Source organism: Stegastes partitus, unplaced genomic scaffold (genome assembly GCF_000690725.1).
Source record: "Stegastes partitus isolate 25-593 unplaced genomic scaffold, Stegastes_partitus-1.0.2 Scaffold841, whole genome shotgun sequence".
Taxonomy (NCBI): domain Eukaryota; kingdom Metazoa; phylum Chordata; class Actinopteri; family Pomacentridae; genus Stegastes; species Stegastes partitus.
The window spans coordinates 175,209-195,621 of record NW_007578572.1 but is presented as its reverse complement, the minus strand read 5'-3'; the positions used below and the strand labels follow the sequence as shown (position 1 = coordinate 195,621).

The 20,413-nt window shown below is 38.2% G+C and overlaps 2 protein-coding genes across 2 annotated transcripts in view; both read left to right on the top strand.

Moving 5' to 3' along the window:
* Positions 1-12,993, top strand: part of slc9a1b (solute carrier family 9 member A1b) — a 19,965-nt gene extending 6,972 nt beyond the window's left edge. The window contains exons 2-12 of the mRNA XM_008292890.1: positions 1,711-2,174; positions 2,576-2,826; positions 3,712-3,929; positions 5,320-5,516; positions 6,169-6,258; positions 6,441-6,511; positions 7,706-7,879; positions 9,659-9,773; positions 9,855-9,953; positions 11,420-11,492; positions 12,608-12,993. Coding sequence (XP_008291112.1) covers positions 1,711-2,174; positions 2,576-2,826; positions 3,712-3,929; positions 5,320-5,516; positions 6,169-6,258; positions 6,441-6,511; positions 7,706-7,879; positions 9,659-9,773; positions 9,855-9,953; positions 11,420-11,492; positions 12,608-12,831 — 1,976 coding nt within the window. The 3' untranslated portion in view covers positions 12,832-12,993. The remainder of the gene's footprint in view (positions 1-1,710; positions 2,175-2,575; positions 2,827-3,711; positions 3,930-5,319; positions 5,517-6,168; positions 6,259-6,440; positions 6,512-7,705; positions 7,880-9,658; positions 9,774-9,854; positions 9,954-11,419; positions 11,493-12,607) is intronic.
* A 4,691-nt stretch (positions 12,994-17,684) lies between these two features.
* LOC103365464 (fatty acid-binding protein, liver-like) lies at positions 17,685-19,693 on the top strand. The gene is made up of 4 exons (XM_008292908.1): positions 17,685-17,751; positions 18,001-18,173; positions 19,211-19,364; positions 19,596-19,693. Exons 1-4 carry the CDS (start codon positions 17,685-17,687, stop codon positions 19,691-19,693), a joined length of 492 nt encoding a protein of 163 aa, XP_008291130.1.
* Positions 19,694-20,413: the final 720 nt, after the last annotated feature.

The following is a 20,413-nucleotide window of genomic DNA, read 5'->3' as shown; positions in this document are numbered from 1 at the left end:
CAATTTTTAATTAAAATACCACAATCTGAAGTTTAGATTTGATAAAAATGTAGTTTAAGGGCCGTGAGGAAGTTTAAAATCTCTGACAATTGTCTCCATTTTTTCAGTTTCAGGCTCTGATAAATGGTGTAATTTGGATGATTTAGACGTTTTTTTTTTTGTCCCAGATTTTGCCTTAAACATTTATTCAAGCCGGCCTTTTAACACGTTACATTGAACCTGCCATGTGGACCTTTTGTCTCCCTCTTCTGGCAGAGAGAGTAATTACACGACCACTGTTGACGCTGTGTTTGTGATGTATGACATAATGATAAAGGCAGCTGTGATAAGATAAATGTAATATCTCTTTTCATAGGAGATATTAAACCTGTTCAACAGATCAACAAGCTTTAGTTGCAGCTTTTACATTTCAAATAATGACTGAAGAGTTCCAGATTAAATGTGCATTAAATACGTTTAAACAGACGTCTTGTTTCTGTCAGACGCCTCCTCGTTCGCCTGCAGCAGAAGACTGAGCCGCTTTCAACACATCTTGTATATTTCATGAGGATGTTATTGCTGCTGTGATGCACACACAGATCTGTTACTAAATGTGGACTGGGTACAAATCATTCATGTTCATCACGTCTTTTTTTATTTTTAACATCCTGCAGAGAACCTTGCATTGACTGATTCTCTTGTGTTGCTTCTGTTCCCCAAACAAAAGATTTTCTCTGTGAATGAAGTGACTCACACCTTTTTTTTTATTATATAAGATGTCTTCAGATTGCTTGTTTTTGCTTGAAACAATATCAAAAATCTAAATTCTCTAAAATTAAAATGCAAATTAAAGCAGATTTTTTTTTTTGCTACTGTTTGTAATTTTATTTTTTATTTTTGTCAGCTTATTGGTTTATTTATAATAATAAATAAGAAAACAGTGGGGAAAAAAATGGGTTTGAAGTGGTTGTTTCTGCTCGACCAAATATCTGAGATCCAAATGTAATTTATTTAACTTTCTATGATTAAAAGACAAAGAATTCACATGTATTAGAGAATGGAATCGTCCAATTGTAGAAATGTCTGCTTAGATTTTTTTTTTTTTCTGTAAATCAACTCACTCGCTTATTTATTATAAAACATTTGAAAATATTTTTTTAAATGTCTTCAAATTTCTTGTTTTCCAAATTTAGCTTAATTAAAAGAAAAAGGAAAGCAGCAGCAGCAGAAGTTGGAATAATTCTTTTTTTTTGTCCTCTTGAAAAATATCTTAAGTTCTTTTCCATTAATCAAACTTAACTTAAACTTCTGAAAATACTGAACAGCATCTTTAAACTGTTTGTTTTGCCTGATCAAATATCCAGGATTCATCGTTAATTAAATTCATTTACTTTTCTGTGATTAAAAGACAAAGAAAAGCAGCAAATCTCGTTATTTAGAGAGTAAAATGTTGGTTATTTTAGCTTAAAAAATGGCTGAAATTACAAGGTGGCATCTTAAAACCTTGTCTTCATCATCTTAAAAAATTGTTTTGTCAGATTAACTTTTAAAAACCAAAAAGTTTCTGATTTCCAGTAATGGGGGAACCCAAACAATTGAAGGTAACATCACATTAGAGAGTCTGGGTCCAGACAATATTTGGTGTTTCTGCTCGATAAATGCACATTTAATTAGATATTAACCGGTTTCCTGTAGTTTTGGAGAGTTAAACCCTTGCTGTTGTGTCTGCAGGTTTCCACATCATTCCCAGAGTTTCCCACGTTGTCCCGGAGAGCTGCCTGCTGATCGTGGTCGGCCTGCTGGTGGGCGGAACCATCAAAGCCATGGAGGGAGCCGAGGCCCCGGTGCTCGACTCCAAGCTCTTCTTCCTCTACCTGCTGCCTCCCATCATCTTGGACGCCGGCTACTTCCTGCCCATCCGCCCCTTCACCGAGAACATGGGCACCATCCTGGTGTTCGCCGTCCTGGGAACGCTGTGGAACGTGTTCTTCATGGGCGGGACCATGTTCGCCGTCTGCCAGATCGAGGGCGCCGGGCTGGGCGACGTGGACCTGCTGTCCTGCCTGCTGTTCGGCTCCATCATATCGGCCGTGGACCCCGTCGCCGTCCTCGCCGTGTTCGAGGAGATCCACATCAACGAGCTGCTGCACATCCTGGTGTTCGGAGAGTCGCTGCTCAACGACGCCGTCACTGTGGTGAGATACAGACTCCGGAAGTGCTTTATACTTCCTAATGCTGTAGACCAGGGGTGTCAAACTCTGGTCCTCGAGAGCCGCAATCCTGCATGTTTTAGATGTTTCCTTCTTCCAACACACCTGATTCACATGATCAGCTCATCATCAAGCTCTGCAGAATCCTGATAATGATCCTGATCATTTGAATCAGGTGTGTTGGAAGAAGGAAACATCTAAAACATGCAGGATTGCAGCCCTTGAGGACCAGGATCGGACACCCCTGCTGTAGACGTGAGGAAGTAGAGATGCAGTCATTTCTGTAGCCGAAAGTCGGCCACGATATCGATCAACAGTATGTAGAAACAACCAGAATAAAATGAGAGCGGTCCGTAACCGAGCCTGCCATGTGTTTGTCTGCTCAGGTTCTCTATCACCTGTTTGAGGAGTTTTCCCACGAAGGGTCCGTTTCCATCGGCGACGCCCTCCTCGGCGTCGTCTGCTTCTTCGTGGTGTCTCTGGGAGGCATCATGGTCGGCTTCATCTACGGCATCCTGGGAGCGTTCACCTCCCGCTTCACGTCGCACACTCGGGTCATCGAGCCGCTCTTCGTCTTCCTCTACAGCTACATGGCCTACCTGTCGGCCGAGGTCTTCCACCTGTCGGGCATCATGTCGTGAGTAGATCGGCGCTCAGACGTCGTCCTTGAAGATAAAAACCGACCCGAGTTAGCAGGTTTATGATCCAGAAGACAGTGGATTTAGAACATTTTCAGAGCAGTGATGTAGGTTTCGGTCTAAGTAGATAAACTGTCAATTTTTTCCACTTTTTAAACTCTCAAAAGCCATTTAAGTGTTCAGTATTTCCAGAAATATAACTCCTACAGACATAAGATTAGCTGAGGACTCAGACAGAAGAGTTTCCAGCAGATCCGACTTAAATGAATGATGCCAACAGAAGCCAAATCTTCAGTTATTAGCCCCTGGAAATGGAAGAAAGTGCAAAATTTTTAAATAAGGGTATTGTTGGGGCCCCAGAAAGTTCCTCTATGTGTATATATATATATTTATTTATTTATATTTCTACTAAAATATAGTCTTTGCTGCAATTTCTTGGGTGTGGAAGTTATATTTCTTGACATATTGAACCCTTAAATTGACTTTCCAAGTAAGATGTTGTAAGTGCACACATTGTTCTGCAAGTTCAGCCAAAATATTTTACAGGATTTAGTTCTGGAGTAAAAAAGGAAACTCTGGAAACAAACATAAATCTGAGACGTAGCCCAACATCGCTCGTTTAAATGGCACAAATTGACCCACATTTTTGCATTTGTATGATCTAGACACCAGTTTTGACAACTGAGAAACTTAAACAACAAAAAATCAACCTTTACTAAGATTATGATTAATGCCGTCAAACAAAAGATTTAAGTCACAAACAAACTGATTGACACCTTAGTGATATTACAAATATTGTCTCATGCAGCTGTAGACCTCACAGAAGCATCGCTCTGGGTTCTTCAGTTCATTTTTCCTTCTTCCTTTCTTTCTTTCCTGAACAGTTTGATTGCGTGCGGTGTAATCATGCGGCCGTACGTGGAGGCCAACATCTCCCACAAGTCCTACACCACTGTCAAATACTTCCTGAAGATGTGGAGCAGCGTCAGCGAGACGCTCATCTTCATCTTCCTCGGCGTCTCCACGGTGGCCGGACCTCACGACTGGAACTGGACCTTCGTCATCTTCACCGTCTTCCTCTGTCTGGTGTCCAGAGTTCTGGGTCGGTGGAGCCAAACACAGTCAGACACGTTTTATCTGGACTTTTTAGACTAATAACACTGCTGGGATTTTATTTTTTAAATAAACGTCACTGACATTCTAAGGTTAATACACCAAAGAGAAGAAATATTGATATTAGAAGAGATGTTTTCGCATTTCTGCTGATGATTAATGACATTTTCTTCAGCTCTCTTTTCCTTTTGTACCAAAAAGTACCTTTAGTAAATAAATGTGAAATAAATATATTAAAATAAGTGATTTAAAGGCAGCTTACACACAAAAAAAATCACAATAAGTCCTCTAGCCTCAGTGGCTACTCAGCTCAGCTAGTCCAGGGAACGCTTAGCTAGTTAGCCTTTAACTGGAGTAGTTTGGTTTCTTTCTTTCTATAATATAGTTTAACATTTAGCTTTTAGAGGTATTTATATATGGGATAACAAACTCAGATACTGAGATACAGTAGATGCATCAAAACAGATTTTTTTACTTCTGGAAAACCTTTAAAAAATTAGGTAAATTCAGTTTAACTCGATCTCCTTTGTTAGCTATCACCATAGCTGCATTGCAATCAATGCAATTAATTTTTTCACTCATCATAAGTAGATAACAGTTTATTTATTATAAATCTTTATAATTGGTGTTTATTATTTTGAATAATTCTAATTGAAACATTTGAATAACTAAATTTAGCTAATGATAGACGTGTTGTAATACAAAACCAGTGTCATAACTCTAATTACTAGTTTGTATATTGATATATATATTTTTTTATAGTAAAGTAAGACATCTGAAAGATTTTTGTCTTCACTTAGTTTTGACCTTTTGTACCAAGAAGCAGGTTTAATAACAGAAATACATTAAAATATGCGATTTAAACACAGCTTTGGCACAAAAAATCCTACTAAGCTAGGCTATTTAATGTTTGCTAGTTAGCATTTAGCTAGTTAGCATTTAGATAGTTAGCCTGTAGCAGGACTAGTTTTGTTACAGTATTTCTAAGACATAATTTTAAATTTAGCTTGTATTTTATTTACTTGTGTAGAAAAATGAATTACAAAGATGTTGGAGCATAAAAAACAGCTTTTTAGCTTCTATAAAACAGGCAAAAGTGGCTAAAACTAGATTTAGCTGAATCTCTTTTGTTAGCCGTCAAGAGCTGGAGAGCAGTCGCTGTAGTTTAGTTTTTACCTCTGTGTCGGACTTACTGTTAATCATAAATTACACACTGCTCTGCTGTAATATTTCTATGGTGAGGTGAGACATTTAAAATAAGTTTTGACCACTTGTGCAGCTGCTGTGTTTTTGCCATTTTGCAGGGCAGGATTAATGATAGTATCGCTGTTATTCTCCATCCTGTGTTTTATAAATGTTTTCTGTTTCTGTGTTTTTAGGAGTTATTGGTCTCACGTCCATCATCAATAAATTCCGTATTGTGAAACTGACCAAGAAGGACCAGTTCATCGTGGCCTACGGCGGCCTGCGAGGCGCCATCGCCTTCTCGCTGGGCTTCGTGCTGACCGACAGCAAGATGAAGCACATGTTCCTCACCGCCATCATCACCGTCATCTTCTTCACTGTGTTCGTGCAGGTGAACACGCTCACGCTGTTGTTTTTCATTTGCAAAGATTAAAAGCGTTTGCATGCAAATACTTATGATGACATTTTTAGGAAATACGTGATGAAAAAATGGCAAAAAAAAAAAAAAAAACAGCAAATTATTCATGTTTAAAAATAATAATAGCAGCAGTGTCTTTTTCTTTTCTTTTCATATTTTTTAAAATCTTCGACATATAGACTGTACTCTCTGTGTGAAGCATCAGTTTTTGTATTAGAGTTATGCTAAACTACATCATACCTATCACAAAACATACATTTAATTTGCATTGGATGAATCAAAAACATAAAATATACAGATATAGCAATAAGGAAACACCAAAAACCGACATTATGCACATTATAAAGCACAAGATATTAAAATAATTCATAGGGCAATATGGGATTTTCTATTAAAATAAACTACAAACTGTATTTTTTAATTCCATGTATTTTTTCTTAATAAGTCATATGTGTGGTCTCTACTGGCCTCTAGTGGTGATGAGGAGCAGTTGCAACAACTTTTACACAACTGCATCAAGTTATTTGGGAATCGGACCACAGTTGATCATATAAAATGATGTTGTTTTGTGTTTGTGTGTCTTTAAAAGAATCTTTAAAATATATATTTCAATTTGTGCCTTCAGGGAATGACGATCAGGCCTCTGGTGGAGCTTCTGGCTGTGAAGAAGAAGAAGGAGAGCAAAGGATCAATCAATGAGGAGATCCACACACAGGTGAGATTTTAGATCACTTTGTCCATGGTTTTTATTTTTATTTAAACAGAAAAACATTGACAGACACAAGTCCTTGCTAAGTGTGAGACATGAAGAATCGAGCTATTGATTTAAAGCTCTTAAAAGCCGCTTGTGTTCATTATTAAATTATGTGAGCTGACACAAACTCATTCCTCCTTCAGTTCCTGGATCATCTCCTGACGGGAATCGAGGACATCTGTGGTCATTACGGACATCATCACTGGAAGGACAAGTAGGTTTTGCTGAACACGTCTCCTCAAAAGTGGCATCGGACAGAATGCTTTAAAAACAGGCTGGTTGGTGGTGAAGTTCAACAGTTAAAATGTTTAAGTTAATCGGCCCTCTGTTAGGAAAGAGCAAATGTTTTGCTTTGAGAAACTAGAATCGTCTCTAAAGTTTATTGTTGCGCAAGTTGTCGAGGGAGGACAATAGTGAAGATGTAAAATATAAAATGTGTGATGCTTTTCCTCTCAAAGGATTTCAATCTTTGCGTGCTGTTGAGGTTAATAACACGCAACGGTTTGGTGCTTCATAGTCACAATAAGCTGTTTAGCAAATCAAAATCTTTCTCATGATTAAGAGATTAAGAGAAATCAGGACGTAGGCGCAGCAACTGATCAGAAAATAGACGAGTGAGGGGAGATTTTAGTTTCATTTTTGGAAATTTTAAAGCTTTTGTGCCATTTAATGTGCAAAATTCAGATTTTTACTTTAAAAAAATACAATAACTTAAAGCTGAAATGATAAGATAATAAACTGATTAATCAACGGTACTTTGATAGTCGTGCAAATTCTGTTTCATAAGTTTATCATTTCACATAATTTTGTAATCCTTTAATGTTTTTTGGGTTTTTTTTTTCCCAAATGTAATTTATAATTGCAATGTTAAGCATTACTTTTTTTCCTTTAATTTATTTAAACTTATTAGTAATAATTTTAGACTGTTGGTTTGACAGAAACAAGCATAACTTTGAGGACATTTCTCATTAATTACTACATTTTTTTAACAATCAGTTCATTCATCAGGACATTAATCAGAATCAGTACAAGTAAAATATTCATTAAGTCCTGTCCTGTACAAAATGTTTTTAAAACGATCTCCACTGAAACCAGCTGCACCAGTAAAGCGCTGCGCACACGTGAATGCATCGCCGATATTAATCTAATAATAGAATGTAGAACAGAATAACAGCCACACGAGTCTGTTTCTAGATTAAATGCTTTCAGTTTTTCCCCAGTTTTCTCTTCATTGACATCTTCACTGCAGGACTTTTACCTACATTGTAATATATTTATTTAACGTTATTGTATTGCTTTGGGCAGTAAAGACAGAAAAACATCTGCACAAGTTTCCTTTTATGTGAAGCAGAAACACCTTCTAAAGACTTTTTAAACACCTAATGAAGGATGTTTCCTCTGCGTTCAGGCTGAATCGCTTCAACAAGAAGTACGTGAAGAAGTGTCTGATCGCCGGCGAGCGCTCCACCGAGCCGCAGCTCATCTCCTTCTACAACAAGATGGAGCTGAAACAGGCCATGATGCTGGTGGAGAGCGGGAACGCCGCCAAGCTGCCCACCGTCGCGTCCTCCGTCTCCATGCAGTAAGTCGAGTCTGCTCCGTCTTAATGGCGCGCTATCAAATTGTAATGGCTTTCTGCAAACCGCAGGATGCAGCAGAGGAGCTTCTGCTCTGCTGAAAGCCTAATAAACGGAACTAAACTGCACCGTAGTGGCAGAATAAACGTTATAAAAGTGTTTGGGTGGAGTCCACGACTTGGAAAATGGTTTGTATGGAGGAAAATATGTAAAAATCCCAACTGAGAAAGTAGAGTTGGAGTCCAAAACACTAGAATGTGCACATTTTTCTTTGCTGCTTCTGTGTTTTGTTTGATAAAAAAAAGCAGAAAATGTTATAGATAAGTGTTAGGAACAGTCACGCTGCACAAAAACCTGTCACTGTTCTCACATTTTACTGCATTTCTTCGTTTTCTCTGTGGATTCTTTAATGATCTGACATCTTGTTGCCTGAAACTAGTGCACATTTTCAAATAAAGAAGCATTTTGTGCTTCAAGGCAATTAAAATCTATAAGAAATGCCTTTTAAAAAGTAAAATAAGTTGTTTGTTGTTAAAAAAATTTGCACTTTTTTTTTTTGCTCCTGCTATGTTGAAGTAAAAACGATCATCAACAAGAGGTTGGAACCAATAAACATGAATTCTGGCCGAAGTGCTCGTATTGTTTTTAGATTTTACTGCATATTTCCATTTCGTCTGTGAATTATTTTTTACAATTTTACCTCGAAAACATGTTAAATTTTCAAATAAAGCAGCAGCACAAACCCAGAAATATAAATTAAGCTCATTTTGTGCTCCAGGACGATTAAAATCCTGTAAAAACTATAATAAGCTTAATGTCCTGTTTCTGTACAGTTAGAATTGGGACATTTCTATTTGCTCCTGCTCCATTTTTTAATTAAGATTGTTGATAAGAGGAAACAATCAATTAAAATATTCTGCACAAAATCCTATTCATGTTTCCTATAATTTTTTTTATCATTTTGTCTTTAAATTATTTGATGATTTTACTTCTTGTTGCATTAAATTAGTGTAAATTTTCAAATAAAGTTAATAATTTTGTGCTTTAGGGCAGTTACAATCTAAAAGAAATGTCCTTTAAAAAGTAAAATAAGTGATTGTTTTTGATCAAATGCAGCGTCCTGTTCCTGTATTTTGAGAATTTGCACATTTTTCCTTACTCCTACTACGTTTTTTAAATAATAAAAGATTATAGATGAGCAGTAGGAACAACTTTAAAGTTTAATTCTGCACAAGTTCATATTATTGTTTAAGATTTTACTCTATATTTCCATTTTTGTCTGTGAATTATTTAATGATTTTACTTCTTGTTGCCTGAAATTAGTGTAAATTTTCAAATAAAGCTGCAGACAATGTGCTGATTTTGTGCTTTAGGGCAGTTAAAATCTAAAAGAAATGCCCGTTAAAAAGCAGAATAAGTGATTGTTTTTGATCAAATGTAGTGTCCTGTTTCTGAATTTTGAAAATGTGCATGTTTTTCTTTGCTCCTACTACGTTTTTTTTTTAAATGATAAAAGATTATAGATGAGTGAAAGGAACCGATTTAAACTTTAATTCTGCATAAATTCCTATTCTTCTCATTTTCACTGTGAATTATTTCATAATTTTTCCTCTTATTGCTTCAAAAAAGTGGAGAATTTTCAAATGAAGCAGCACAAACCCTGAGAACGGCTCATTTTGTGCTTTAAAATCTACATGAAAGGTCCTTTAAAAAGCAGAGTGACTTATTGTTTTTGACCAAATTGAGTGTCCGGCATCTGTTTATTCGGTTATTTTTCTCTTCAGAAACATCCAGCCGAGAGAGCCGCCCCGCCGACGAGTCATACCGAGCGTCTCCAAGAGCCGTGAGGAGGAGATCAGGAAGATCCTGAAAGCGAACCTGCAGAACACGAGGCAGAGGGTGAGGAGGACGGTTTACTGGCGGACGCCGTGAGTTCAGCTCGCGTGCAGGTCGTGACGAGGTTTGCGTTTCTCTCCTCAGCTTCGCTCGTACAGCCGACACGACCTGATGATCGACCCGTTCGAGGACAACGTGAGCGAGGTTCGCCTCAGGAAGCAGCGGGTGGCGATGGAGAGGAGGGTGAGTTTCTACACACTCTCGATTCTGTGGATGTGTTGCTAAAACCGACCGCTTATTTGGAAATGTACTTCTAGTTCCTCTTTGTGGTTCCTTGGAAGGACTAAACAGTTCACGTTGACTGTTGGGGACACCAGTGAGGAAACGGTGGTAAACTGTAGCTAGAAGCAGTTTGTTCAACATCTCAGTCAGAATAAATGATGTGAAACTTGACGGCGGGCTGCAGGGTGGTGCAGTTGGTAGCACTGTGGCCTCGCAGCAAGAAGGTCGCCGGTTTGCGTCCCGGTGGGGGCAGCCGGGATCTTTCTGCGTGGAGTCTCCATGTTCTCCCCGTGCAGCGTGGGTTCTCTCCGGGTTCTCCGGCTTCCTCCCACACAGTCCAAAAAACATGTTGAGGTTAATTGGTGATTGTAAATTGTCCGTAGGTGTGAATGTGAGTGTGCTTGGTTGTCTGTCTCTAAGTGTAGCCCTGTGATAGACTGGTTACCTGTCCAGGTGAACCTGCCTTCACCCTGAGTCAGCTGGGATAGGCTCCAGCCCCCCATGACCCTGGTGAGGATTAAGTGGTGTATAGATAATGGATGGATGGAAACTTGACGGCAATTCAAGCTGATTAAAATGTTATTTTTGCAGAACTTTGCAAAAAATTTTAGGCTCTAATAGTAAGATTTCTTTCAAAAACAGTTTTTATTTGTAGGTTATTCCATCTAAAATCATCGTTTTCCTTCTTCTCAACCATCTCTGATTTGACCGAAACTGTTTTTTTTTAAAATCATAAACGATGGATATTTAAAATGGTATCTGTGAAGTTTTGCATTGATGTGTCAAGTACTTAATGTGATAAAGTGTAGTATATGAAGTATATCAGGTAACAGTTTGCTCTGTGCCCAAAGGTTAAAAATGCACCTACATTAAAAAACATATTCTTAGTTATATTTGGAGAACCAGTTTCATATTTCCACTCACACATAATCACAGATTATTTGATTCACTAGTTAACTTTTGCAGATTCTGAATCAATGACATGATGAGAAATCAGTGACAATCTCAGCTTTTTATCTTTAATAGTTGCTGAGATATTGTCATTAAAACAGCTTCAAACTTCAATGTTTTTTTGAAAATTGTGTCTATTTGATAAATTAAGCTAAAACTTCACAGACGTCATTTTAAATATCTGCAGTTTATGGTAAAGTGTAGAAAAACGGTATACTGACTAAATACTAAAAGTAAGTAAAAGTCATGTGTTTGAATTTTTATTTTAGTAAAATTATTAGCAGCAAATTAAAAGTAAAAGTGCTCATCATGCAGAATGCAAAATATACGCATTACATTGACACACAGTTTTTTAAATAGCCATGAATTTATAGGATGTTGTCAGAATCTTGAATCTTGAAGTGAATCTTAAATGTCGACTTAATGTGCTGATTTTTAAGCTGTGAAGTGAACAAACTGTTGTTTCCCGCTGACAGATGAGTCACTACCTCACAGTTCCTGCAAACCGTCAGGAGGCGCCTCCGGTCAGGAAGGTCGGGTTTGAATCAGGTCAGTTCAACGTCCAGAAATCATCTTTACAGCTTCAAAAAAAAAAAAAATACATGTGTACAGAGATGGTGCTTTGAGCAGAGCTGCTCTAGCTAAATAAATGAGAGTTAATAAAAATGGAATTAAAATTAAATGAACATATAGTCCAAGGCCCAGAACTCGTCTTACTTTGAAATTATACATTTTCAGATGAACTGAGTAGCAGCCGAGGGACATGACTGAACATCTTCCTTATAAATAAACAATATTACTCATTTCATTGTTGGTTAGGAAGGAGTGTTTGTCAGCCTGCAGCCTCTCTGCCAAATCAGGCTGAGCTCCATAAAGTTTGTGGAGGATAAAGCCTTTTTCTCGTTGCCTAAAAGTCAAAGAGATTAACCGTCACGCACCCATGAGGACACTTTTGTCCTTTACATTTTTTATTTTTAGCTAATTTTGGCTGTGTTTACGCATTTGGCATAAAAATTACTTAAAGTATTTAGGAGGGGATTTTGAAAAAAGTTCAATCGCAGCCTCCATAAGACATGAATAACAACCTTTGTACACACAACTGCTAAACTCAGACCTTATTAAGAACTGAAATATCCCCAGTGAAACCCATTATAACTGCTATATTTGTAGCTTTGGCTTCAAAATGTTCGTTTTTAGTGTTTTCCATTAGATTTTGTCTTTTTTTTTTTGTATTTGGAATTCAGTGTTTTTCTCATAACAAACAGCACTGACAAAATGTAAACGAACCGGCATTGAAAGGGTTAAAATCCTGAAAATGAATGAATATTTGATGATTATGATCAGGACTGGTGTAGATCATATATTTATGTGTAATGTTTTTCTAGCATTGTTTTTTGATGTTGACATTTCTGTCCTTCAGGACTTCGGTGTCACTTTTTAAATTGATTCCTGAGGCTTAAAGAAGACACAAAATACTGAATTTCATTATAAATAAATCAAAAACCATCTGATACAAATACAGTAATAAAATCAAAAAAATAACATGAAAGAAAAGAAAAACAACAGAAACGTGGAATAAGAGCTGGAGGGGAGACAGAATAAGAAAAACTATTAAATAAAACAGGCTGCATGTAGACTAATGAGCCTCCGTCTGTGTTCTCCAGAGCATCAGGTCTTTACGTACGACGACTCTGAGAGTCCCGGAGATCGATCTGTTCAGACGAAGCCCAGCTCTGCTGCCGTCAGGCTGCTCAACGAGTCTCCTCAGAGGCCCGATCAGAGCGACGCCGAGCCCAAACCCAAAGCGCAGGACGACCAGGAGGAGCAGCTGAAGCTTTCACGCTGCCTCAGCGATCCTGGACCGAACCAGGAGGAGAAGGAGTCCTGATGAAGCACATCTACAGCACTTGAAGACTGACGCCGAGCTCTTTGCCTCCACATGTAGCCTGACGAGGTCAGCCGGTGGAGGGGAGCTGTAGCGAAGCTCGATATTTATCATTTAAATCGTTGTTTTTTTGTGATATGAGATTACGCAACTTGTTCTTTTTCAGCGTTTTGGACTTTTCATAATGTTTTTATCATATGCAGTATTACCAAAGCATGCACCACCACACGGACACTTGGCTGTGTCAGGTGTCAACATTTTCTATCTTAACATGCAGAGTGCTTGTTTTATCAAGCTTGAAGCACCAGATGGGTGGAGTTTTCCCCCCTCAAAGGGAAAGGCTTTAAAGCACAGCCCTAGTCATGATGTTTGTCTGTCGCAGGTACAAATGGGTGATAAATTAAAGGAAAACCTAAACGGACCACCATTCTTCCAAAGGACAGTCCATAATTTGGTGTTTTGATACTGATTGATTTGGGGAGATTGTGTGAGGGGTTGGTGCATCGAACACCACAATCTTACTTAATTGTTGAACCCCCCTCTGGATCGAGGCAACATCAATTCATCAGGATGAAAATCGTAGGCGTCACAGGATGAAGGTGATTCCTCAGAACAAGTTTGTATTGATTGAGTGATTTTTCTGTCTAAGAAGGCTCAGATCAGGCCAGCAAAATGAGATCCTCTTACTGTAGAGGGGAGGTTTTCCTTTAATCTGTCACCCATCAGCAGCAGAACAGACATGGGTCCATATATAAGAACAAGCACTAAAGATGTGTTGGAGGTCATTTAAAGTTGGACTAAAACTTTGCTTTCAGCCATGCTAGCAGTGAGGCTCAGCCCAGCACTTCGGTTCAGACTGAAATGTCTGAACAACCTTGAGATGATTCGCCATAAAGTCTCGTTCTGACGTTCGTGGCACCCAGAGGATGAATCCTGCCGACTTTAATGGTCCCCTGACCTCTGGCTCCACACTGAGGTTGTATCTTTAGTGAAATGCCTCGTGAAATACTTAAAAGAGCTGCAACAGATAAATAATCTTCTGCTTATATTCTTGATTGATTAGTTGTTTGGTCCATAAAAGATCAGAAAACAGTGAAAAGTGTCGATGATGACGACATTCTCAGACGTCTGGTTTTCTCCACAACCCAAAGATGTTAGAAACTGGAAAACATTCACATTTAGGAAGCTGGTATCTGAGAATCTTGACTCTCTTTCTTCTAAGTTACTCAAACTGATTCATTGATGATCAAGATAGTTGAAAAGTAAATGATTAAACGAATAATTGTTTCAGCTCTGCGACTGGATGGATTGAGGTGTGTGACGTGATCCTCATCAGGTCAAAACACCAATTAGTCTGACTTCCTGTGAAGCTAAATACATTCCAGCCTTTGCTCTATGTTGCATTTGGGGCTTTTTAGCAAATGCTAGCACCCAAACCTGCTTAGGGATAGTAACCATTAAAACTGCTATCCCCATGTTAGCATTTAGCTGTGCCAAAGTACCGCCTCACAGTGCTGCTAGCATGGCTTTTGTTTAAATGTGCTGCTGTGTACAGACCACAATAAGTGTTTTATGTGCTAATGTCAAACAGTATTGGCCCATATCATTGTTGACACTGATGTCCGCCTCAAAACTCCTTTGCTCGGGCTGTACGTGAAACATAAAAGTGTCCTGTTAAAACAGAAAACACAAAACTGGTGGATTCAAGGATGTTAAAGGTGAAATGTGTAGGATTTAAGGGGGTGTATTGGCAGAAATGGAATATAATACTAGGAATTAGTGTTGTCTAGGGTTAAATCACATGAACATGAGAATTTCTCTGGTTTTTGTCACCAGCTTTACATCTACAGCAGTCGGCCATGTTGCACTGCCATGTTTATACAGTAGCCTTGAACGGACAAACCAAACATCAGCCATGTTTAGGTCAGTGTATGTTTAAGCGTATTTTGAAGTACAGCGTTGGAAAGAGTTGAGGAAAACTGGAAATGGCTTTTTCGAATAAGTTTCTTGGCCAATACAAGTTGACATTTAAGGATAATCGCAATAGTTTCCGAACTGAAAACAGTTTTTGAGGACGTCCATTCATTTTTTTTTTAAGCTTTGTCCCTTTCTTCTTCTTCTTTGGGGTTTTATCGTAATGTAGCCTATACTGCCACCTTCTGGTAACACTATGCATTTTCTTTTTTCTTTTTTTTTTTGCGACATTTCAAAAGTTTGCTTCAAATTGCAGATTAACTGGAAACACTGGCTGTAGAGGAAGACTTTAGCGTTCTTTAAATTCTGGATTTCCAGTATCGACACTAGATGCCACTAATTCGTGCACACTTCACCTTTAAACCTGTTTAAAGAGTAAACTGCCAGTATAGTTTGACCGAGGTCTGTGAACAAGCTTATCACTGTGTTTCTCTCTACAAACTTGGCTGCGTGATCGATCGGTGTTTTCTCAGGGACTGCAACGTGGCTCAACAGACGCCAAGAAAAAGTGCTTCACAGTGTTCTGTTGATATCGCGACCGTTTCGTAACTTCCAGTGTTTTCAGCGTCGTTTTGTTGACTTTGTCGGCGTGAACGGGGTGTTACATTTCAGTGTTTTGGTGTGTTTCTGCTAACTGAGCATGCTTTACGGGGAGGTTAAAGAGACTGAGCGGCCTATTCGTGCCTGCACTTCACACCACTGAGCTGCCTGCACGTGTTTGCCTTAAAATGTTTGGCTTTTTGTGTGTTTACCAGTTGTGATATTTTTTTATATTTTGCAAAGATAAAAATGTGTTCAAGTCCTGAATATTTATCAAATGAAGGAAATAAAGGTTTCTCATTGCTGATGTTGTTGGATTTTGGAGAAGGTAGAAAGAAAAGAGTGGAGAGTGTAAAACTTGGTGTGTAATGACATTGAGGTGAATTTATATCAGTGGTGCCCTAAATGTCACATCAGACCAGTGTTATACATATAGCACATTTAAAGCAACAACAGTTGACCTAACAAGTTTAAATACTGCGGTTAAGTCTATATGATGGTATCTAGGATGTGAATTAACTGGACTAATTCAAATGTTAAAATACAACTTCACCTGACTATAGTAAATATTGAGGGTACGACCCTACAGTAGTAATAATTTGTAAGGGAAATATAAAAATGAAGTGTGGGTTCTCTCCGGGTTCTCCAGCTTCCTCCCTCAGTCCAAAAACATGTTGAGGTTAATTGGTGATTCTAAATTGTCCGTAGGTGTGAATGTGAGTGTGCTTGGTTGTCTGTCTCTAAGTGTGGCCCTGTGATAGACTGGTTACCTGTCCAGGTGAACCTGCCTTCACCCTGAGTCAGCTGGGATAGACTCCAGCCCCCCATGACCCTAGTGAGGATTAAGTTGTGTACAGATAATGGATGGATGGATATAAAAATGATAAATATTGTCCACATCAAAAAGTCTGCATTTTTAAAAAACATTTGACCATAAAATTTGTGAATTTTTTTCTGTATTTAAATACGCAAAAATATCAATATTTTACATGTTTTGCTGTTATTTGAAAGAAATAGTGTTTACATTAAGGATTGACAATATGAAATATTATTTTAGCTACAAGTGTTGTTAAATTACAGAAAATTAATTAATTTACAAGTTGACTATAAAACAAAAAATAAACCTCCTACATTGAGGTTTATGTGAAGTCAAGAATGTATAGAAGAGCTACAGAGCACACATCTGCTACAAGCACTACGTTTACCTAAAGAGGTCAATCAGTTCAATATCTTCTCTAAAAGATTAACTCCAAACCAGGAAAGTAATTTTTCCTTCACACCGTGAAGATAAAAGAACACTCCAAGAACTCTGTGAAAAGGATATTTGAAAGTATAAGTCAGGGGAAGGATACATGAAAATTGTCAAGTCACTGAATATCTCTTAGAGTTCACTTAAATCTATTATTGACAAAAAGTTGAAGAAAATCTGCTGAGGGTAGGTCGTCTTAAGAAAACCAAGCAAGAAAGAGACTAGTGTGGGAGACCACCAAGACACCTATGACTCCTCTGAAGGAGCTACAAGTGTCAGCAGCTAGTAGAGACATACAACTGTTGGCTGTTTATTACCAGTCCAAACTTTACACAAAAGTGGCAAAGAGAAAGACACTGTTGAAAAAAATCTCATTAAATCTGGACGAGCGTTCACAGGAAGGCATGTGGGTGACTCCGAAGTCAACTGGAAGAAGGTTCTTTAATCTAATGAGACCAAAATTGAGCGTTCTGTCCATCAGACTACACGCTATGTTACTATTAAACTCTGCATATCGTCACAAACACACCATTCCCACTGTGAAGCATGATGGTGGGCCTTGTAAAGGTTGAGAGCAAAATGAATGCAGTGAAGTGTAGAGAAATCCTGGAGGACAACCTGATGAAGTCTGCAAGAGAACTGGAATACTTATGCAAACACCTATTTTATGTTTTTTTTGTCTTTAATTAATTGACATTACTTTGTAGAAGTCTGTTTTCTTCTTTGACATTAAAGAGCCTTTTTTGTTTTTCATTTTGGTAACGTCTTGTCAAAATGGCCATGATTCAGTGTCAAAAATCAATAAAAGGAGAAAACGTCCGAGGGGGACAAAAAGTTTTTAGAGGCTCTATAGATCACCTGGACAACTGCCTGGCCACGATAACACATGATATCATTATATGCAGTCTTTAAAGAAGTTAAACCACAGCCGGTGAATGAGCACCAACAGAAAGCTCAGCCCATCAAGGCTCTCTGGAATTTCCAGTAAGAAATAACAGGGAGTCTGAAGTCCCCATCATGCCAACCAGCAGAGTGTGATGAAACTGACAACAAGAGCAGCGAGCATCCACGGCAGACGACGCAGAAGGCAGACATGGACTTCAGCGGCACCTGGAAAGTTTATTCTGAGGAAAACCTGGAAGAGTTTCTCAAAGTAATAGGTGAGAATGTTTTCATATCTAAGAAATGCATTTGCTTCTGCATGCACAAGTAAGGCAAGATATTCATTTATTTATCCCACAGAGGAGACATTTGCTGTCTTACAGTAGCAAAGCAGTGCAACAACATAGAGGCATCATCAATAACTAAAAATGAACAAGAAATATATATATATATGTATGTCCATGATAAAACATATATTTATACTATACATTGTGTGTATTATATATATATTTAAATATACCTTCAAGGTGCACCTGAAATGATGGTGAAAATGCGTAAGGAGGTGAAGCCGGTGATAGTGATCGAGCAGAATGGGAACGACTTCACCTACACGATGAAAACTCCTGTCTGCACCAAAGTCCACTCGTTCACTCTCGGGAAGGAGACGGAGATGGCTGCTCTGGACGGCAGGAAGTTTAAGGTAATCCAAGAACCTTGTTCCAAAGCGCTTCATTTATGTTAAGACAGAGTGAGCATGTCAGAGGTTTGTGTGCTGACGAAGCCAAAACCTTAAAAAGTGCCTCCAATCAGAAATCAAATCAGGCTGCAGTCGTGTTTTTGTGAATTTTAAAGGTTCCATACGGCCTCTTTTAAGCAAATTAATCAGTGTCTCAGTGTAGTTTTCACAGTTTTCAGCTCAAAATACTGCAAACATGGTTCATTTTACCATGACTGTAAAACTCCTGGTTTGTCGTCCTGTTCTGAACGCTTTGAAAACCAATCAGCTGCTGCTGTTCCCGCCCCCTTCAGGAAGAAAACGCTCCCTGCTAGCTGGACTACTGTTATGTAGCTGGGATGTTAACTAGTTGGTAGGGGTTTGAGGAATGGCAGGAGAAATTGGTTTCAGAGCTTACCAGCTTTTATTTTACACCTCCAAATTTGAAACAACCACAAAAGATAGAAACAAGGATTTTTCCTCATATGGGACCTTTAAAGTAAAGTCCACGTTGTTAATGATGGAAACAGCAGTGCACAGCTCTCCCCCATGTGTTGTTGTCTAATGCATTCAAATCTGATTCATGTAGAAAAAGAACAAGTCGCTGGGATCTTGACACATTGTGGAGCTTAGCCATGTCCAGTAGTCAATGATTTTCCCCAGTAATTGCACCATTTTATGAATATTTATTATTAGAAACTGTAGGCTCAGTTCATGTTTCATATTAATATCACACTGAGTTTAGTTTCACTGGGCCAGCGGTTCCTAATCTGTGTACCTTGGAATTTATGTTATTCAGAATGATTTACAGCTGTAACCATGTGGAAATGTGTCATGATGCTTGTTTTAGTACATTTTATTCAGTTGTAATTTGGGTGAGTGGCTCTTAGAATATCATATTACTTTATTATTATTATCGCTAAAATGTATTTAAAATATCCACAAGAGGTATGATTTTTATTTTTGGCTCATTAAAAGCTTGAGAACTACTTCCTAAAGCTGTATTGTCTGTTCTTGGTCAGTGCACCGTCAGAGAGGAGAATGGGAAGCTGATTTCTGAGACTGACAAGTTCACGTCTGTCCGGGAGATCCAAGGAGACGACATGGTCGAGGTGAGCAGCTTTATTTCTATTAAAACCTGCTGGATAGATGAGAGGGAACTGCTGAGTTTTGGAAGTGAACCAGCCTTAAAATATTTTTGTTTTTTGTGTGTTTAACACTTTTCCAATACAACAATGTGTTGAAGTCATAACTATGTGCCAAATGAAGAAAAGCTTTACTTTTTATTTTCTAGATTTGTTTCTCGACTAACATGAAGCCTGAGAACTTGGTCAGTGCGCTGCAAAGATGAGGGAATCGGTGTGTTTTTGCAGTGAATCAGCCATGTTTTCTTTCTGTATTTTCCAGACCATCACTGCGGGTTCTGTAACCTTCATCAGCAAAAGCAAGCGAGTCTGATCAGCAGCCAGAAGCTCGTGGAGTCCTATCAGACCAGCTGGCCTTAAAACAAGGGGTCATCCGGAAATAACATGATAATAAATAAAGGGTAGATACATAAATATATAACCAAATGAATAAGCATGTGTTTGTTTTATTTACTTATGGGCACAGGTATCCGGGCATCCTGGGCTGCAGCACTGTGTATTTTATAAATAGAGCTGAATCTCAAAAACGAAATTATTTAAAAATTACACCCAATCTGTTTATTTGTTGTGATCATGCATTAAGGCCACAAAAAACAATATGCTTCCATCATTAATGAAGTGATATATATCTGTGAAAGCAAAAGCAGTTGTAAGCTCTAAGGTTGACATGTATTTATATCATGATCAACTGTTAACTCTTTATTCATAATCAGTTCCTGGTATGTTTATTCCTGTTCAGAGAAATAAAATGCGTCTGTGTTCAGAGTTACAGGTTGACTGCTGCTTATAGTCATGTGAGATGTGTATGTTACACAACTTGGATCAGAAATAAGGAGTTGAGGCCTCCTCAAGTCAGTGCAATGTTTTAGTCTTGTTAGGTTGTTTTTCATCATAGTTATTTTTTTTTTACTGTGGCTGCTGTTAAGTTAAATTATTATTATTATTATTATTGTTATTATTATTATTATTATTATTATTATTATTATTATAGTGGAGGCCACAGGTTGATATGTGGTGTTCAAACTGCAGGTGACGCTGCAGTTTTTTTCCCCCGTTCCTCTTTATTTGTACGCGAAGAAG